Here is a 21,509-nt window from a genome sequence, read left to right as displayed (position 1 = left end):
TTTATAACTGAAACCACAAAAGATTAGTCTCTCAGGTTAGCTAGGAGGTAAAGCAATTATTTCAGAGCAATTATCTCTTTTGTGCATTTTCTTTTTCTGGAGGATGAATAGATTTTTGCTGGGTTACATCACATTTTCACTCGCGAATGAAGCACTTCAGCAGAGGAGAGAGCTTAACTTTGGTTTACTTTGCTGCACAGGAGCTCCGTTTGGGGCCAGCATTGAAGGCACATCCTGTATCCAGTAGTCTTGTTTAGAATGCACTTGTTCTGTCTCACTGTACAAGTGCTATTTAGGCAAATGCACTTACTATTAGTAACTGAAAGGGAGGCATCACAGCTGACACTGGCAACACAACGTAGTACATATTAATCATTAGAGATGGAATCAAAACCATACATTCTGTCCTCTTGAACTGCTGAGGGATTAGTCTTTAATGACACCAGAAAATACAAAAGATCTCTGAAAACACTAAATAGGAAACAGATACTGCATGACTGATAAAAAGCCCACTCCAGTTAGAAGTTAATGTTCTGTATTTAGTTGGTGATTAGTTCCCGTAACTGTTAAGAGAATCCGTCAGATTGTCATGAATAATGCAGACGACTCATTATCCAAAGCATTTTTTTTTCTTTTTTTTTTGCATGGGACAAAATCTCATGGGAGCTTATGGAGTTTCTGGCTGATTCATTTCCCCAAAGTGTTTATGCAAGCATTGATGTAGCGAGTTAGTCATGACAGACATGTTGATGTGGAAAGTGGTGGAATGCACTGTGGCTGTGGCTTTTAAAAGGATGCTTCTCCATTTCCCTTCTACCCTTCTTCAGCTTACAGACTGTACTCAATTAAAATTTTTTTCATAAATTTGTGAAAAAAGATAAGTGAGCATCAAGGTAAGTGTCGGCTTAAAGAGATTTAGTCTATTAGTCTCCTGATGGTATCGCCTAACCTCACATTGATTGCACCTGATTTAAATAAGCTGGTTTCCAATTTATGCACTCAGTATGTTGATGTTTTTTTTCTATTGTCGTGTATTAGACATATTGCCATCTATATTTTACAACTCAAATCACATACAGTCTGTTTGTTTTGTAGTTAGATTATGCCATGCTGACAAGTTCGGTTTCACTTGCCCAGTGGAGCTAAATGGAATTCCACTTGCTGTGTTTCAAGCTATGAGAATAACTTTTGGTTATTCTTGGCAGAGATCCACAGACCTTGCTGTCACAAACTGTTTTCTGCAGAAATTTCTCCTCCTTTGTTAGGCTTCTGTTTTTGCAGTCATTGAATCACAAATTAATTCATATTTGTTTCCCACGATTAGGCAAATTAGGACAGGATGAGCAGTGTTGCCTCCTATTAGCAGTGTCAAGGCCAATCTTAGCCACAGGTAATCATGTACTTTTTTTCTCTTTCCAGTTACTCTTTTTTTATTCCCTACAAGAAAATGTAGTAAGGTTTGGGACACAACATTTAAAATACAGCCTGTTGTGGGAATGTTTGTTGCATCTATCTGTTCCAGTGCACAGAGGACAATACGGTTTGTCGGTTTGTTCGGATTTAAGGCGTGAGTGAAATAGAATAAAATGCCTGTCCTGATTTCAGTCTGACTACATAACTTTCTGGTGGATATACAGTGCAAAAGAGTTACCAAATAGCTTGTTGGCTTATCCATTATAAATCTATTAAGTTACATCCTCAAGTTTTACACCCTTATTCCCTTTATAGTCACACTTTAATTACTTCACTTGTGCAGTCTCTGACATTTAAAGCTGCTAGAGGAAGATTCATTCCAGCCAATGTCTATACTTTACTGTATGACATATTTAAATACAGGTAACATAGCGCTCTTTGTACCATTTCTTAGGTGCTTGTATGAGTGGGGATATTCAAGACCTGAGGCACTCAAAAACAGTCTTTCTGTTTGTGTGTACAGTAGTAAACCAGAGAGGAAAGTAAGCTTTAACTCTATTTGTATGTAGTCTTTTTGTTTTTTTTAATCAATCTGTCGTACCTTAACCGAAGAAGTTGCCTGACTCACAGTTCCCCTTGCTATATTTGGAATTTAACCTTGTCTAATATTAGCCTTGCATTCCTTGTCAAACCAAAGTTAGTGTGTCAACAAACACCTCATAAACATCACCGCACACAATGATTCAGGCACTCTAAAGTGTGCTTGGAGACTAGCGTTTTTGTCAATAAGGAATTGTTAATAACCCTGAGTAGCCGCTGACACTCCACACTGGTGATTAATGACCTCACTCGCCGTGATCAAGTGAACCATCAAAATGTGCCATTGCCAATAATCCAATGCAACTGCAAGAGGTTGACACCAGGAAGAAAAATAGAAAAAAGATTGAGCACATAAATTCACTTCCCCTCACTCGGATTCTCAGTCAAAAATGTTTTACAACTACACAGTCAAAGCAGAGAGTTGATGCATCAATCTTTATTTTATCACTTAGGTTTACCTGCTTTTTTCACCCACTAGATTTTTCCTCAGTGATTACAGAAAGCCCAGAGAAAATGCACTCTATTCAATGACGAAAGTGCTTGATGAGAGTCAGCATATTTGTGGGGAGCTGGAACAAGAGCATTAATCAAGTTCAGGGGCAGACCAATAACGGGCTCTGTAATCATGCTGGAGCAGCGCTCTAACTTTGGGCAGTGTCGCCTGGTCATTCATCATCTGGGAAAGCAAGAGGCAGAGAGGGAGATAAATAACAAGTACATTAGTCAGTGTTTAGACGCATCCAATGTGCTTCTGGGTCAAGCAACAGAGTCACAGTGCCAAAAGAGATGATCTTGATTAGCTAATGATTTGGAAAAGAAACACTGCCAGGATTTATGTCCGTTGTTGATTTCTGTAACCGTACGTATAGTTTAAACTATTTTGCTCGAGATTGATGTATGCTTCAGATTTTTCTGACTCTTATTCAGGTAAGTAGACAGAGATATACATCTATAACACTGAGATACACTTAGCTGGATTCCTTCCATACTTGCTGTCATGATTTAATATGTTGTACATTTTATGACACTTTCCAGCATCCTTACCGAGAGGTTTCTTCTTTTCCTTCCTCTGGTCCGTTTAGCATCAGACATCTTAGCAATTGATTTTTTCTTCCTTTGTTTTTTTTTTTTTCATTTTTGACTCACTATTCCCTCAATCCGTAAGGAGAGCCAGTTAGCATGCACCTCACAGCTGAGGTAACCCATTATTTTTGTCTGCCTCACCTTACCCACCCTCTGTTTTCCTCTGAATTAAGGAGCCATTTGTCAATGCTTTGAGTGCCTGACAGAAAGAACTGATGCACAGAATGCCATGTGTTGCCTGTCTAATTCAGAAGAATTGAGTTGCCAAATAAAGAAAGAAGAAAAGCCAACACGGGAGACCAAGACAGAGGATGAACATCTTTTTTTCTGTAGATTTTGGTGCAATACAATATCAGTGCAATATTCCTTTGTGACTCTGCCAAGCAAGAGTGTAACACAGAGGCAGTTAAGTTAACCACAGGACAGAGCTCTGAGGTCACAGTCCAAAAACAGAACAACCAGAAACACCTCTCCTCACTATCGTGATGCCTTCATGATAGTAAGGGCCATCCCAGAACAGCTTGCATGGACAGAAAATGAACAAAAATAACACACCAGTGCTGACTTTCTCTTTCTCAGTACCCTTAGCTAGAAGCACAGGTGTGGATAATGGAGCAAAACAACATACAAATGTTCTATTGTCCTACTTTGTACACATTATTTAGGTTACACACATAACCCTCTATATACACTTGTATAACACTTCCTTTTATCGTGGGTGAAAAATAGTAGAATCCATAGTCAAGTAAGAAGAATAAGCATTGAGTTCATTAGAATAGTCTTCCATGCATATAAACAAGTACATAGATCTGCATATATCAATTAAAAAACATGTACTTTCTTCTGTCTTTACTGTTAAACAATAGCTCAGCACTTGAACATGCTAAATGTCTGTCAGTCCATGGCGACTGATACTTCCTGCTCATGAGTGTGGAGAGTGCACCTCACAGTTTTGCTGTTTGTTAATAACGGACCCTTCCACTTTATTTAGAGTGCGCTCCAAACATTACTTTGACATTATTCAGGTTGACATTCCAAGGTCATTGGGTCCGGTAGTCTGGGATCAGTTTGACAAAGGGCAAATCTTTACATTCCTCTAAAAACAGGTTTTACAAAGATTACCCTGATGAACACTACATGCTGCAAGATTAATATATACTGAAAAATCAACCCAAGTAGATAATGGGCCCAATCAGCAAGAGTGTTTTGATTACCTGTGACTCATCACTTCACGACACTCTTGTACTTTATTAACTATTTGGGGCTCATAATATAAACCTTGTTCCATTTCTAACATGCATTTAAGCTCTATCAACACTTAAAACAAGTATGTACACTTTGTAAAATAAGCCATTTAGCTTCTGCTGCATTGGTTCAGCTGCCCATTCTCACATGTAGACGTAGTGTGCTTGCAGGATTTGCGGGGCGTTAAAGCTTACCAGCCATTGTTGCCTACCATCCACAAATGGGCGCATATGCGCAAACAACAGTAATAGTTTTTCTCTCTGCATTATGCAGTGACATGATGGTGACCCTCTCAACCTCCTGGAGAAAGTCCAACTGTGCAGCAGCCAGACGGTGATTTGTCAGTAGTCCCCACAACAGCTTGGCACATCTCGCCATGGACAAATCCTCAGTAGGAGCGAGTCCACCATCTATCAAGGAGTTTGGTTCCAGAGCCAAAGCTGTGCGCATGGTGAGCCCAACTGCATTTTGTTGGTACCTCTCAGTTTCACGCACCAAATCAGGCACCTTCCCCAAGAGTGATTACATTCTATGTTCTAAGGGCAAGTTTCTTTGGCACTGTCAGCAATGACTAAATCTGCCCAGCCTCTGCCCATTAGGTATTTTTTTGATTTGCAGGGTCCTTGGCTCTGGAACAGTGAACATGTTTCTTCGCCCCAAGAAGATAACTTGTTTTTTGGTTTGGAATATGGCAATGTTCCTTTAGGTATTTCTAGTTTCATGATCCAGAGTTCCTTTTGGGAACCACTGGGTTCATACAACAGGAAGATGTTTCTCTATCTTTGCTGGTAATTCAAGGACACTGAATGCAGGCATTAGACTTCCTCTACTGGTTTTGATTTCTATCTAGGCGCAGCTTCGGACTGTATTTGGATGACTTTTGTTTTTCTCCATTGGTGAGTTTATTTCTGATGTACATCAGTGGGTTTGCAGCTGAGTGTGACACATTCTAGGACATCAGTACCTCCAAGCTTAAGGCCAATTGACCTTTACTTGGCAGCATCCAGGAGGAGGGAGGACCTGTCTTAAAGAGTTAAAATCAGATGTTTTGGCATCCAAATACCATGGTTTTTAAAACAGTGTGGAGAAATGAGGAAAATAACTCACGTCATCAGTCTTTGTCTTTGGCCACTCCCCTGGACACTGTTTGTGACCAAAGGAATGACACTGATAATATGGACAGTTTAGATGAGGTTCCTCTACCAGGCAACTCGCCTTGATCTGTTTGGTAGGAATATCATTTTCATAAAAGATCAAAGAAGGCCTTAGTTCTCACCTCCTGCTCTCCACAATGAGGCAGTTGAGATAATTCAGGCATGTACTGTAGTCAGAATGAGCCCTTGGTGTTGTTTCTTGGAGGAGTACAACAACCGAAGACAGAACTTCAAAAAAGACCTACAATTCCTTGGAGCACTTGGTGATTCTTGAGATTCAAGTGGACAAAATTGCTTCGAGTTTCTGTTTGACGGGGCTGGGTTGCTTTTTATTTTTTGTAAACTGAGTAAGTGTTTGTGTGAATACTGTAGCAGCTGAACTGTTTTTGTTTGAACCTTTTGTGTAGTTGTTACTGCTTAAGATTGATGGATGTTGCCAGAAGCAACAATAATTATCTGCAATATTACTATCTGAATCAATGTGGTACAACAAAAAAATAAGAACTTTTCAGTCATTTATAGTCATATTGCCTATTTGGACAGTGAATTTGGGCTCATGTATCCTGTGGCAATCCTGGAAATACTAAACCAAAGAAGCCTGAATAAATAGGATTAAGTACATGAATCTGAAATATCCTCTAGTGATTGTGACTGGTTGACCAGAAGGTTAATTATCCAACCTTTTTACAAATGCTGTTTATTTAGCCTGAAGAATTTATCTTGCAAAATTCTTGTGTACAGCAGACCTCCCTGTGAAGCCAACAAAACAGGAAATTGTTATCGCCAAATCACATTCTCTGGGGTAATACTTTTACTGAGACAAAAGGACTGTTACCTAAACTGATAAGACTGTTTTAATTGTGAATAACATTTCACCGTCTTCTGTGTGGTTAACAGATTGAAGCTATTAAAATACAATATTTATTGCATCTAAAATATTTAATACACTGAATATAGATTTTTTTCTTGGTTAGTTGTTTGCATTTGAAAAAAAAAGACTCAAACAAAAAACTCAAACCAAATGGTCCATAGGTATCACTAATTATGCAGCTATACATAAATTGAAGTGCAAATAGCCAGAAGAATAGACTTGTTAATGAAAAATGAACAAAAAACTCCAGATACCATAAATCAAAAGAAAGAATATCCACATTCCAAAGCGATGGGTTACTTATCTGAGCTCTTCTGCTACATATCTTCCATTTTTTTTTTTTTTTTTTTTTTTTTTTTTAAATTTCCAATGTGTGACAGTGAGAACAGTGAGTGATTTGCTATCAGAGCTCCACTGTGTCAGAAATGGTTTGAATTTGCAAAGAGGACAGTCCTGATGTGTTAGTCAGTGAGCCCTAATACTTCACCACCAGACAGATGTGTCAGTCATGGGCTAGTATGCCCTAAATCTGACATAAAAGCCAAATACTCAACTGGAAGAATCCTGCACTTAAAACAGTCTGAGATGTTGAACTACGTTTTAAATGCTAGTCACACATTGGTAGACACAGAGGAGAAGGTATTCTGTAAATGAAAAGGTAGGTAGATGGTGTCAGCTCATAACCTTCCAATACATCCCTGCTTATACTGTATTTCAAAGGTATTTTGTCAATGCTGTACTGGTAACATTCTTAGCTTTTTGATTAATTTCAAGGTTTTGCCTTTCATCTTTTCCAGAAGTCGAGACAAGGTCCTAATATGCAATTCTTTTCACAGAAACGCATCACTTTGCCTTCTTTGCTCAAATGTTGCAAGACCAATGACCTTGTGATGATTTATACCCACTTTAAGCTACAGGTTACTCAGAGAAATTTTACTCACATAAACAGTAGCATTAACATGTGTATTATTGGTTCAATGGACCTATTTTTAGCGTATTTGAAAATGATTTTGCCACATAAACACCCATAAAGACATACACAAACTGTGACAGTGAAAATCCTCCAAAATCTCCCTTGCACAGCAAGTCATCTGTCTTCCCATCATTCAAGATCCTGTTGCTGTTTGCAGAGCCAAGTCACCCTCACAACACACTCTGGTCCATGTGGTCCCATTGCAATAGACAATGCTTTTGTTTTTTAGTAAACAAAAGTACAGAGGTTGGTTACCTCTTCGTTCTCTCTGACAGGAGGCATACAGAACTCAGTGTGCAGGCATGGCAGAGAATGCTGAAGTGAACGCAGTGAGCAGAAAGTATTGGTCAAGCTAACATTTCTTCAAATAAGTGCCAAGATTCAGATTTGGAAATTACTTTATTACTCTATTTGTAGCACCAGCATTGGCAGAATCGCACACACATACAAAAACAAAAGGTCCTCCAACCAGATTTCATCCCAGTCTCAGCTGTAAACATGATTTTGTTTCTCAAACTTTTTTGGTGACTGTTCTTTTACGCTAGGGGCATGGCTCTAGGGATTGAAATATCAGTTTACTAGTCCGCTCACCATATTGAAATATTTTGGAAACTTTTTGGGAGATTGCTGTGAGCTTTTGCACCAATATTCAGGGTATCAGAGGAAAAAAACTTACTGACTTTGGTGATCCTTAGTTCCCAAATTACCATCATACTGTTTGTGATTCTGAGTGAAATGTCTAAACTCCTGAATGAATATTTACATCCCTTTCAGGAATAACAGCAATAACTCTAACTTAACTTATGGCACATCAAACTTGTATTAAAATGCCAGTTAGTTTTTGCAGAGAAGCATACTAAATATGACATGCTAAATTGTAAATGTTAGTATTTTCATTCTGAGCATCTTAGTATAATGACATTAGCATTTAACTCAAACCACCACTGTGCCCAAGTGCAGTCTTACTGAGACACAGAGAGTCCATCTAGTCCTCTGAGCTGTGCAGATGAAAAATTCATTAAACTGCTCCTTGAAGGAATTTGATGAAAAATGATTTAATTTCACTCTGTTATGTACCTCATATTGGCAGTGTTTATCTTTGAATGTGTATTCATGTGCTTTTCTGTGATTTTACTTATTTTTCTTCTGCTGTCACCTCAGTATTGCAAATAGAACAGATCTGGACGCCTTGGCCTTGAATTAGTTCAGAGAGCAAAAGCTGCCCTGTGGAGTTTTCTCCGCAGTAAACAAACAAAATTTGTATTTGCATTCAGCATTCGTCACTGACATGCATTGTGTGTATCGCTGAGGTTTAACAAATTAAAGGATCTGAAGAAACACTTTGCAGGACTCAAACTTTTAGTCTGAAGCCGACAAACATCAAAACACGGACGAGAAACAGCTCCATACTGTTATTAGAGGTGAAGAGCTCCACAGGTTACTTTTGAATGATGAATGCTGATTCCCTGGGCTTCCCATCAACACATCATAACAAACGTGTTCAGCCGCTGCCAGTGCATTTGCTAGTCCCAGACATGACCCACAGTGAATGGGCATGAACCTGCACACAAAACTCGAGTAAAACTGCCGTTTTAAAAATGCATGCTCTATTGTATATCAATTTTTACAATATTAGAAGGGTTCTTCACATTTGCCCTTTGCACTGTCAGACAGAAAATGAAGCTAGAGCTCAGAGAAGAAACCTATCACCTCTCATTCTGTTCTATCAGTGCTCATTCTATTATTATTTAGTCATTACGATGACTTTCATAACCTGTTAATGAAAGAAAAACTAAACCAGACACGAGTTTAAAGAAAAAAACATCACAAGTGGTCATTAATTGCAGGTGGAGAGATGAAAGCCATCGAAACAGCACAATTTTATCATGTTGTGTGCATGAGCATGGATAGCTTTTTAATTGCATGCAGCGAGGTTATGACAGGCTGCTTTCCAGGTGGTGAGGGATTATGTTCGGCTGCTTAAGAATTCCCTCTCGCTCGACATCACTTGGACAGGTGTGTCCTTATTTGCGCTAAGAAGGCACGTAAAGGAGACGCAAAGGTGCTATTGTTTTAATCTGCTCTTTTCTTCCATTCCAGAGAGGAGGCCATGATGTCGACATATTTCGAGACAGTAGAGGACCTGCTGGCTTCTTTCGGGCCTGTCCGTGACTGCTCCAAAGATAACGGTGGCTGCAAGAAGAATTTCAAGTGCGTGTCTGATCGACAGTTAGAATCATCCGGCTGCATGGTAAGCAGACGCCATGTGCTGTTGTGCTTTTTATGTTTGTTTTTTTTTCAACTTGCTACAGATGTGGTACAACATACTGTTCAACCAAAGTTAAATCAAATTCAGCTGTTAAATTAAGGCAGTTGGGTTTGTTTGAGTTTTTATTTAATAATTAGTTGCTTTCTGTGTCTAATGAGTGCACATATAGCTCTGTGAGTGTAGTTCTCCGTGTGTCTGTGTGGCAGGTGTGCTTGCCAGCGATAGACATACTGTTAAACGGCCTGGTAGTTTCAACTTATCATCCAGACATGCTGTCAGCTGGACTGGCTTTGAGCTGTAGCTAACTGGCTAGCAGACAGTGTTGACAACAGATTTTTGTGTGACAGCAGACTTGTGCTACACTAGCAAATGCTGGATTCAAGGCTTTGGTCTGGCGTGGCACACAGGAGCTGCAGATTCGCTGTGCATGCAAACATCCAAGCTTGTCCATGTACTTTACGTGTAACGGTTCCCATAGGTGCAAGTTAAGGTGTCAGAATCGGGTGAGAGCAACAAACAATGTTCACTTGTTAGTATATAAAATACAAAAAGAAAAAAGAAAGAAAAAAAAACAACTGTTTCAGTATACAGTATGCATTAAGTTGTTTAAATAATGACCAGTGTTGGTGCCAATCACTAGTTATGGCAGGACCTTGTAGTGGCTAAAGGACTGATTAAGTATTGAAAGGATCCGTGGTGTAAGTTTTAAAATTTATTTACATAATCGCCTCTTTTTAATGTTTCCTTCCCAATAACGCGACTCATTAAATTTACATACCATCTGCTAACCTGGCATTTGTGATATTTCCCAGCAATCAATAATGTTTTATGTGCTGCTTACAGCCACACTTAGTATGCCTTGGTGTTGTGCTCTTTAGCGTATGTATAGACACTGAGGGGTCTGTAGATAAAAGCAGTTGTGGCTCTCGCTCTTGGAAGCGATACTGTATTCATTGTACACACACTCAGCTGAATTGCATGCTTTTGTTTAGTCTAGGTATATGTAATAATATAAGCTTAACTCCTTTCCCATTTGGAATTTTGGGAAAACAGAATTAGATTAACAGCATCAGGTTTATCAGTTCACTTTATTGTCATTGGTGAGGCTGGCATTCTTGATATTACATGGATCAAAAGAAATAACCCAGTAGAGGTAGTATTTAGCACTTTTTTGGATACTACAAATAAGTATTTAGTTCATTCATGTCTCCCTTCTTGCTTCATCAACCTTAGTTTGACTGTAACAGTGTAAACTGCAGTGCAAAAAAGGTTTTCTCCAGGCATATTTACAAGTACAGGGTGACTGGTAACTTCCAATGCCAGGCTTTTGACAGCATGGGGCGGGCCTGCGTTGTAAAGTAATTAAATTGATGAGCCATCTCAATTGCTGGAGGACGGTTCGGTGAGTCATTAAGAGCTGGGATGGGGCTATAAATCGACAGGTCTTTTTGTTGTTTGTGTCGACCAAAGACAAACAGCGGTAGCAATTTTCTTGTTTTCCTTTTCCTCTTCCTCATCTTTCAACTAAAATGAAGATACGATTCTCTAACAGCAACTCCTGTTCACAATATTCACACACACACAAAAAAACAACCTTTCGTGCATTTTCTGCAACACTGATCACACAACCTTCTGTGATTTTGTCTGGCGCTGATCACAAATGATGAATAACAAACAAATTTATTTGCGACAGTGTCATTAAGCCGTAATTTACGGCGTGACTGACAGACTTATTGAGGCACTTTGTCGAATAAACTTAAAGCATATGCTGCTAATATTTTCATCAAGACACTTATAATACTTCTTAATCACTTTTTCCCCGAATATAAATCATTTTCCCATCCGCTCTACGGACTCATTCCTTACAATTTACCTCCTGCTGTGTTACCATGGCGCTTAATCCGCATTAATAAACCTGAGTTATTTTCCTCATCATTTATAAGAATCAAGGCTATTTCCTCTCTTGACATATTTAGTAGCTTAGTAGGAGTAAAGTAGGTTGTAGGTTGGCAATTTCCTTAATTTGTCCCAAACATGCTAACAGTATAATGTTTGTGGTGTTATGAGACATAATATCAGGTGTCTGTGTGTATTCAATGATACTCTGTTCAACTAACTGTAATATGGATAATAAAAAAAGCATAAACGGTGATGCTGCACTGTGACTTCCAACCAAAGCATCTACTGGATATTTTTATTGTAGCATTAAATGGTTGCAAAGCCTTGTAAATTTTCCAATGCGGCATTGTTTCTTTTTCTCACCCGTCTTGTTAGATGCAACATTCCATTGCATCATAATGGCATTCATAGATTCAGGAATATTTGATTTAAGGAAATTTAATATGTGCTTCCGCATGCTTTTGCTTCTTCCTATCTTAAGCCATTTTATAGTAGTCTTGCATTTATGAAGCAGTTTTTGTTAAATTACATAAAATGCAAATTCAATCCTGTTAGTTACTTATATTCATGGTTTGTATATATAATGTGAAACAGCCGATATCGATCGAATAATTTATAGTTACATCCATATCAGTGGTCCCAGCCATGTTTTATGTATTTGCACTGCACTAGTAGCATTTGCATCCTATACAGAGCCGAAGAGTAAAATTGAACAGACAGTTTCTCACGCTAATCCCATGCCATATTAATCCTTATTAGACCCAGAGGTGGCAAGTAGTGGATGGCAGAGAGAGTGTGCATAAAGTATGAATCAGTACGTACTAATAACCTCTTGGATTGTTTGTCAAACTTTATCTCATGTCAGGCTCCTGCATGCTGTGGCGTATTTTACCAACACGTCTACTACACACAGAGACTTCTTCCATCAAAAATATGCAGGCTGAGACCATATAAAAGAAAAGGGTGGAGTTGGCACAGTAAAAAAAGATAGAAAAAAAGATAGAAGGAATGCATACATGTCCTCTAGACCTCACAGAACGGGATAGTCCACTTGGAGAGACTTAGCTTCACCTCATACTTCCAGGAACTGTAAGAAAATATTACTCTAAAATAATTCAGAACAGTCTCACGCCTCTGTGTGCTGCTGATTAATACGCGGACAAAGAGACTGACAAAGCCTTCTCGTCTTCAAAGATTAACTCACAGGAGGATCACAGACACAGTGGTATTATTTTCCTTCCTTACTCTTTTGGGTTGGTGTTATTTTAACCACCCTTGTCAGAGTGGGTGCTAACACAGAGCAGCGACAAGCCACACGGAGGGCTTAAAATCCATTATCAGAGTCAGTCCCTCAAGGCTGTCTTCTGCTCTTAAGACAGTTGAAATGCATTTGCAATGAAATTAAATTCAGGCCAGAGCCCGGCACTGAAGTTCTAGAGACACTGCTGTATTTTGCCTGTTGTATTCTGGTTCTGCTGAGCCAGAGAGGATGACAGTTGGTTTATTCCCCACGCAGGTTAGTGGTTTCAGACTGGTAATGTTTTTTGTGCCGGGGCCTTCCTTTTTCATCACTTGGCTCATCAAATACCAGTTGGCTCTATTGCAAAGTATAGTATAGTGTTATTCTGTTTACGTCACCGCCTGCACTGAGGTTTCCATTATCACACTTTTTTTTTTTTACACTGTGTGACGTGGATTGTTCCCCACTGATTTTTTATTTATTTATTGATTTGCTTTTAGTTGTCACTAAATTATTTAAAGGAGGAGAGGGGACAGACAAAAGTTCAGTTTATTCAGTTGGATAGTTAATCATTTATTTAAATAAGCACTTACAAATTCTCTGCATAAAGAATTGAAATGAAAACATGTACAGTAATGTACAGAAAAGCACACACAATAGAGAAGCTTCACAATGAAGATAGCAAATACAAGTGTGAGTTAGAATGCCAGAATTCTATATGTCATTCATTCTAATTTGTAATCAACAGAATATTTTTTCCAGTATTTTTAATACTTAAATATATAATATTTATATACATATAATATTAAAAATTTTAACCATCTTCCACAACGTTAAAACCACTCGCAAGTGAGTAACATTTAGCAATGTCATCTTCTGCAGCAAACTTTCAGGCATTCATATTAATGATACTTTGATAAACACCAACAGCGTAAACACTGTTACGAACCAAACAGGACAATGCCCCGCACCACACTGTATTCTCAAAAACCGCTTAAAGAACGAGACAAAGAGCCCATAAACATTGACCTGGCCTCCAAACTCCCCAGATCCCAATCTTATAGAGGCTCTGCTGGATAATATAGATGCAGTACAACTTGTTCTCATGCAGAATGTAGTAGAAAACTCTCCAGGTAGAGTCAAATGTTATGGATTGTGGAAACACAACGTCTATCTCAAGTAACCAAGCTGGAGGCACCTTAATTTTACTTTTTTTTCCTCCCTTACATTGCACAAAGAGGCAAAGACTCACCATTGTTCAAATGTGATTTTTCATATAATGGAAAATGACGAGAAATTGTATGTATTTACACAAATTCATACTGAATGTAAATGGTTGATCCTTTTAATTATGTTGCAGCACAATAACAGAGAAGTGTGGGGAACCTCATCGGCCAGATACGTGTTGTGTGAGCAGCAACACTCCAGCATTTACCCAGTGGTGTGGAATGAGCGGTCAGATTGTAGTTGAACCCCGTGGTCAGTGCTCCCTACTCTCTGTTAGCGTATGAATGCACTACATGTACCCTCCTGGGACTGTTTCAAGTTCAGAACTCTGTAAACAGGGTTTTTTCTGGTAGTTTGCCATTTCTAAAGTTCAAGTTTGACAGCTGACGCATACAGTGCTTTCTGTGCTTTCAGGGAATGGTTTTTCTTTATGGCACATTGTGGCACAGCTACAGTATCTGTCCTCTTAATGGAAATGCTCAGAGACTGAGCAGATGGTAGGATATTAGCGGCATATCTTTCATCAGTTGATGCCCCTTTTGGGAGATTTCGGGTAAAGTTATTTGGATGCAATGTTGGAAAAGACGTTTTGTTTTTTTTTTACTTCAAGCACCAATCTAGACTTTAATTTTGGCCCATCAAACTCCAGCTGTTTATGACAGTTTAGATAAGATAGATACTGTTGTCTCCAATCTCATTTTAAGTCACTTGTACGCTGTCCCAGAATGCAAGAGTTTATTAAAATGCAAGGCATTCCAAAAGTCAAGAATTAAATGATGAGTTGTCAGTGTGGAGCCAGATTTCTGCTCGGTCGCCTCTGGTTTGCATAAAGAGTCAGCAGGGAGAAAAAATGGCATCTCCACCCAAACAAAACGTTTGTGCAAACCCTCATCCTCTAATCCCTCCACCCAGCATCCCCTGTATGTCCCCACTCTTCCATACTTGTGACAGCTGAGCATCATGACTAACCCTGCAGTGCTGCACAGTGCAGCTCAGTTTACCTCATTACCATTGAATTTGAATGCTTTATAGTTTAAAGCAAATGCACTGTGATCATTTTTTTCCCATCCTTTCACTCCGACACTGTTGGTTAAATGCCGGATCAAGTGTGTCCTTTAGTGAACCACAGAGATTCACATAACACTGTTGCAGCCAAGGATGGGAATTAGGATATGTGGATAATAGAAGTCAGTTCAAAGAAGCCTTTAAGTGGGAAATATTAGCAATTATTGCAGCACAAGAGCAAAATAAAACATGTTGTAATGTATCAGTATATACTTCTAATGTGCTTCGTTATTGATTGTCCAAGGTGTTGAGTTGGTTGAGAATGCTGATCTGCTTTTGTTTTTGCATTTTCTCCACAATAAGCTAGTTACTTCACATATATCTATGAATTAGTTTACAAAATACGTAATTATTTCAGTCTGACTCGGTTACAAACCTTAAATAAGTTTAATGTTGAGTCACAAAGACTTTGTTTCCGACTAACAAGTCAGAAACCCCAAGACAGATTCCTGTTTCAATTTACCATCACATATATTTCCTAGTGATTTAAAAAAGCCATTGTGGATTTATAATACAGATAATAAGTGTGTTTATGTCAGCATGGAAATATCAAGAGGTGCTGAAAATATTTATTTCTGATAAGTTATAATAATTGTTGTCTTCTACTGCTTGTTTGAGCAACAACCTTCAGTGATATCTCAAATGTAGTGCATTTTCACATCTGCCTTAAAGGCTTATCTGGGAAAATCCACCACTTTTATTCACTGTGTCAACGTGTTAACCTTAAGACTCGTGAAATTAAATGTGCAGCAGTGGTTATATTTTTCTATAATTGCCATCCTGACACAGCCACACATAAATCATTGTTAAATAAGCATGTCCATGTTGTCTTAATCATCAAAGGAAGCAAATAACAGCAGCTCTTAAATGCCGTTGGCGATCAAGCTGAGCAGAGAGAAGCAGAGTCTGATGGAGACGGAGAACAAAGCTTCCATTCGGTCTCGTAGTCATCTGCTGTAGGGCCGCCATTAAAGAAAGGTGGGTAAGAAATAGAGACGGCATTTCTTTTCAATACTGCCAATCTTCATAACATAGAATAGACATGTCCTGATGAGCTGAGTACGCACATTAAGATTTTCATTATGTCGACATGTGGAGAGGAGTGCGGAAGACTCCATCATTCTGCTGAGGAGTAGAAGCTATTTTTGTGTGCGTTTCAATTGTGTGTACAGTGTATCAGATATGCTACGTGTTTACATTAGTAAACCACTGGCACAAGAACATGTATCTTAAATGAGTTTATTTTGGCTTTTGTGCAACACCGTTCCTGCTATCTAAGAAACAATTGTGTATTTTCTCGCCAAGGATTAGGGATGAATTCACATAAATATGAGGATAAACAGCTGAGATGAAACGCGCTGTGTCTCACTCAGTGTGTTTACACGGACATGAGTATCCTTCTTATGATCGGGCTTTTGAAGCGCCCCATTTTTGTGTTTTGTATGCACGTTAAAACACCATATTCCAGTTGCAGAAACCTAGATAAACTCTTATCCTGGTTGCGAGAAAGACGAATATGCTCAGAAAGAGATTGGGATCATGCTGCATGTTTACATGTTTTGCAAAAGCTGCTGACTAGTTGTGCAGGTGCAGCTTCAGTAAAGTGACAATATACAAACAGTGGTGTCAGTGACTGTCTCCATTTTGGAGCAGTGGAGGATTTGATTTATATTTTTTTTTTTTCCTTTTGGCAATGAAGAAAGGCTTATATAAAGCTGCTTGTTAAATTACAGTAGATGGCACTGAAATTTACTGAGAGGTTATATGATGTTAGTTTCCCAAATGTCAGGTTTTGTCTGTGATTTCCAAACTGATGTTTTATCTTTACAGACATCAGGGGCACCTGTGCAAATATCACGCAGTACTCAGTAACAGCTATGCTGATATTTGTGTATACAAGGATATGCATAATCAAATGTCTCTGTGTCGCATGTAAATCTCACATGATCAAAACTGGGAGAAGTCTCCCAACTGGGATCTCCAAACAAACTCACTGAGGAATTGCATCTTGCTGGTGTTTTTTTGCTCTTGGAGCAATAAAACCGTTGTGCCTAATTTAACACATTTGAGCAGCGGTGGAACTGCAGGGCATGCATCACTGCCATCTCTAAACCAGATTAGGCTGTCAAATATGCTTTTAGAGTATTTGATTTTTTCCCCCCCTGCCTGTCATTGTGCTTTAGAGCTGTGCTTTTTCAGAAACTTTTCTTGTTTTTGTGAAAGACTCTGTGTACATTTTGCTTAAGAAGACATTGTTTCCTTATTATCCTCAAGCCTTCACTCTCCACAGCACTTCTCCTCACCCTGTTGTATTGTAATTTGGAATGGTCGCAATGGGAGAACTAAATGCACTAAATGTTCACACTTTTTCCTCCTCTTTTCTGAAATGTGTGATGGCCACTAAGTACGAACATCTAGCAATTTAATTTTGACAAGATCATTAAGAAATAGAGTTCTCGATAGATTCTACTCAGTTCCTGATTAAAGCTGAAGGCGCTAATGGGTGATTAGGAAAATGAATAGCATTCATTCCAAATGTGTGGATGTTAATTTGGAGGGGTGATCTATGTGCAGTATGTAATGTGTAGGGAGATGTATGTGCAGCTTTATTTCAAGCTCTCTTACTTTTTTGTTTTTTCTTTTTATTTCCTCGGCCCTGCTTACCTTTTACTTTTAATCCCAAAGTATGCTCAGGAGTGAAATTCCATCACTCTGGTTCCTAATGGTGTCATGAAATTCTCATTTGTAATAGCGACCAGAGGATTGATACATATGCAGCCCTTCGAGTTTTATGTTGCTGTCATGGGCCAAAAGTAAGGAGCAGGGCAGATATACACTGTAAAAAGGAAGAAAAAAGAAGTTTATATCCATCATGTTTAGAGCTATTTGGAGCTACTAATTGCAAACGTGTGAACATATGCCATACAAACACCTACACACTGGTACTTAATGTGACATTTTACTGCTTCTTTTGTGCATTTAATATATTAAATAATGCTTTAATTACTAAATCGAATAATTCTAATGTTTTTTTGCTCTGGTAATCACTGATCAGCTGCCATTGGGGTAATCATAGTAAAAACATCAAAGTCCAGATATTTTCTATTTAGATTTCCTACCTACCACTGTAAGTGCAGCAGATCTCTTGGCCATTGTGCTGCCATCATAGAACCACCACAGAAGAACTGACTGAAATTCATTTATCTGAAATACAGATTCTCCCCAGACCCCCTCCCTCAGCCTTTGTGTCTTTGGAGAGTTGTCCGAGTAAAAAGAGCAAGTAGCTCGTGGGCTGTGCTAATGGCTAACCTTAAGAACTTCCATTCAACCGCAGAGTGCTGCATGACAATTCTGAATTGCAGACGACTATTCTCTCAGCTCTGCCTTGGTGTGATGAATAGCTCCAATCTATGCTCTCCTGAGGAAGTTAACATTACATACACGAGATACAGTAAGTGGATGTGAGACTGGAGAGCTTTTCCACAGAATGCTGAATAAGAGGGACTTTGTCTAGAATGCACATCTATTCAATGTATAACGTACATTTCTATATTTTTTCTTTCTCCCAGGAGATCCACACTGTTATCATCAGTGTGTTTTGTAAGTCTCTCCAGCACAGAGCGAGAGCTGATGTACCCGTATGTCAGCATTAATTGATACCCTTTGTGTGGAAACAGTGTTTATTCCATCCTCACACAGAGATCTTAATTAGATAACAGAGTCTTCCCCCTTATGGGAAGGCTAAATATGATTTTAAAAATCCCATAATTAGAAGCAGAGAACCCCTTGATTACTGTTGAGTCTCTACGGGTGGCTGATGATAATGTTGGATGGCGAATTGTGCTGCTGGTCATCAAACAACCTTTTCGCAAAACTGAAGGCTTAGCATACAAACCAGCACTCTGCCGACCTTTCACCTCTCCCTTGACTAAGCTCAGTATTAAGAGTCAGTTATTTCCATAATTGCTTCGGCAGTTGTTGGTGTATAAAATAGAGATGGGAAAACACATCCTTGAGGCAGAAATTAAATGCAGAAAAGAAATAAAAGCCTGACATGAGTTTGAGGGTCTCCTAAATGTCAAAACACATCATTTCATAAGCTTAAGGTGGCATCCTCCGCTCACCTACCTGTTCCCTCTACAGATCGCTCCCATGTCTGCATTAATATCTTGTGCTTCAAGGTTTTGTATAAAAGCCTTCATAACTGGAGAAAGACAATTTACTGCTGATAAGAATGTAAAAGACACCGTTTTTAAGCATCCAGTTACATACAGTTGTGAACAGTAGTTGCATACACTTCTAAAGACCGTACGCATCATGACAGTGTTGAGTTTCCAATGACTCCTGTAACTCAGAATATTCTGGCATGGAATCATTGAAACACATGCATCTTTGTCACAAAAAGCCATCATCCATTTTGGTTCTTTCAAACATTTATTATGGGTTTTGTGGAAATACGACAAAATCTACTAAAAAATATACAAACAGCAACTTGAATTAGCAGCTTTGGTGATGTAAGAAGGCTTTGTTAATTCAATTTTATCAGTGGCATGGCTATGATTGACAGCTGGTGACTCCGCTATCCAGTTTAAATAGGACCCATTTGATATACTCATTAGACTTAGCCTCAGACACTACAGTGGGAAAGTCTGAGGAGCTCGACAAAGATCTGAAAATGCAAATCATCGACTCAAACAAGGCAGAACAGTGGCGTGGAGCCATTTCAAAGCAGCTACAGATCCCAAAATCATTTGTGCAAGCAATTCCAAGTATTAAGTGCATTGTACAGTTTTGTCACTGCCCTTTCTCCAGAAAGACTTAAACCCTATCAAGAACCTGTGGACTATGCTGGAGAAACAAGTCTGTGTCAGAAAACCAACAAATTTAGCTAACCGGACCATTCTGGTCAAGAGGAGTGGTCAAAGATACAACCAGAAACTTGTAGGCAGCTACCAAAAGTGTCTAGTTGAGGTGAAAATGGCACATTTAACTGAACATTATCCTACAATTTAGCTTGCAGAATTTTTTTACAGTATTTAAAACATAACAAAATACATTTTCCCCTTTAAATTTTTAATGAAACAGCCTAAATGCTTCTGTTCTAATTAGTAGCTAACTAGCATTACTATTCCAATCATCTCGGACTCACTAGTGAGTTCCGTGCTTTTCATCTCTCACATTGTTAAGCTGCATCCCAAGTCTTTCTTTGTATCTCTCCTCAGCCTATTTTATTTCTGACTTGATTTGCCTCGTAATGTCCTTTATTATAAGCTCTCTTTAACTGACCATGTGAGGCATGCAACTGCTTTTGTGACTAATGCTGAAGAAAAATCTTTTATTTATAATTTATTTATTTTTAATCTATTGTCAGGGACTTTTTAGAACAAGTTCTGTTTGTCTGGGTCTGTTGTTAGAAGTGGATGTGAACACTGTCCACTGTCTATTTGTCAGAATACTGCTGAAGGCCAAGAAGAACACTTTTCACACAGGTCTTTGTGTTTTTCACCTTTTGCCATAAAAGGAAGACAACATTGCCATTTCGTAGTTGAACTGTAAGCCGTTTATTTCTAAAACTTTCTATGACATTTCGTGTACTAACAAAAAAAAAATCATAATCAATGGCTTTAATTCAAAAGGCACAGATCTGCTGGATTTGGTGAGGTGTGCTGCAGATGTTGGCAATATTTAAGTACAAAGCCCGCAGCACATAGCTTTACACTGATTGTCTGGACCGAGGTGATAAACAACTGTGGGAGAGAAGAGGGATAAAGGTTCACATACCTTTCACAACTCTGCATCCTGGAGGCAGAAATGTTCACATAAAATTATAATCCGGAACAACAATACGCCACCACCTTTGTGTGTTTTTTTTTCCCCCTCATACCTGATGACCCAATTCCTGTGAACAGGGCTGCCTCTGGGTACGAGTCGCTGCCCGTGTCGGTCAATCAGGTTTCAGAAACAGCACCACATACACTTCCCTGTAACTTATATATATATAAAACTTTATCTAGACGCATGTCAATACTGACAGCAGTGGAAGCTCTTTACATACTTTACCACCGTTCTATTTGTGTCTCCTAATTCAAATATTCCTCGGGGAAATGATAGTAACAAACTGGTTCAACTGTTTGAACTTTGATAAACGGTTCGCATTTTTATTTTTTTTATTTTTTTATTTTTATTTCGCAGAAACACACCAAAAGCAACAGACAACATCCTTTCTGTATGTCATTACACGCCCACAACCAATCCCACGCAGACACACAGAACCTGAGGAATCACAGATGAGTCAGGCTGACCGTCAGTGAAAGTGGTGCTCTAGAAACTGAAATAATTTCATGTGAGTCTCTTTATATTCTTCATTTTATATCGACAGAAGCGTTGTATAAATATTCACTAAGGAGAAATAGCAACACTCGCCCTTCTGGGAAAAGCATTGTTTGTTATAAAGCAAACACATTTTCAGC

At 38.8% G+C, this 21,509-nt stretch overlaps 1 protein-coding gene across 2 annotated transcripts in view; it reads left to right on the top strand.

Moving 5' to 3' along the window:
- LOC111578237 (astrotactin-2) overlaps positions 1-21,509 on the top strand; it is a 398,862-nt gene that overhangs the window by 282,701 nt on the left and 94,652 nt on the right. For both annotated transcript variants that reach the window (XM_055019355.1, XM_055019354.1), the window contains exon 11: positions 9,440-9,590. In XM_055019355.1, coding sequence (XP_054875330.1) covers positions 9,440-9,590 — 151 coding nt within the window. The remainder of the gene's footprint in view (positions 1-9,439; positions 9,591-21,509) is intronic.

Source organism: Amphiprion ocellaris, chromosome 17 (genome assembly GCF_022539595.1).
Source record: "Amphiprion ocellaris isolate individual 3 ecotype Okinawa chromosome 17, ASM2253959v1, whole genome shotgun sequence".
Classification (NCBI taxonomy): Eukaryota; Metazoa; Chordata; class Actinopteri; family Pomacentridae; genus Amphiprion; species Amphiprion ocellaris.
The sequence above is the reverse complement of the archived record's forward strand: the minus strand, read 5'-3'. Positions and strand labels throughout refer to the sequence as shown.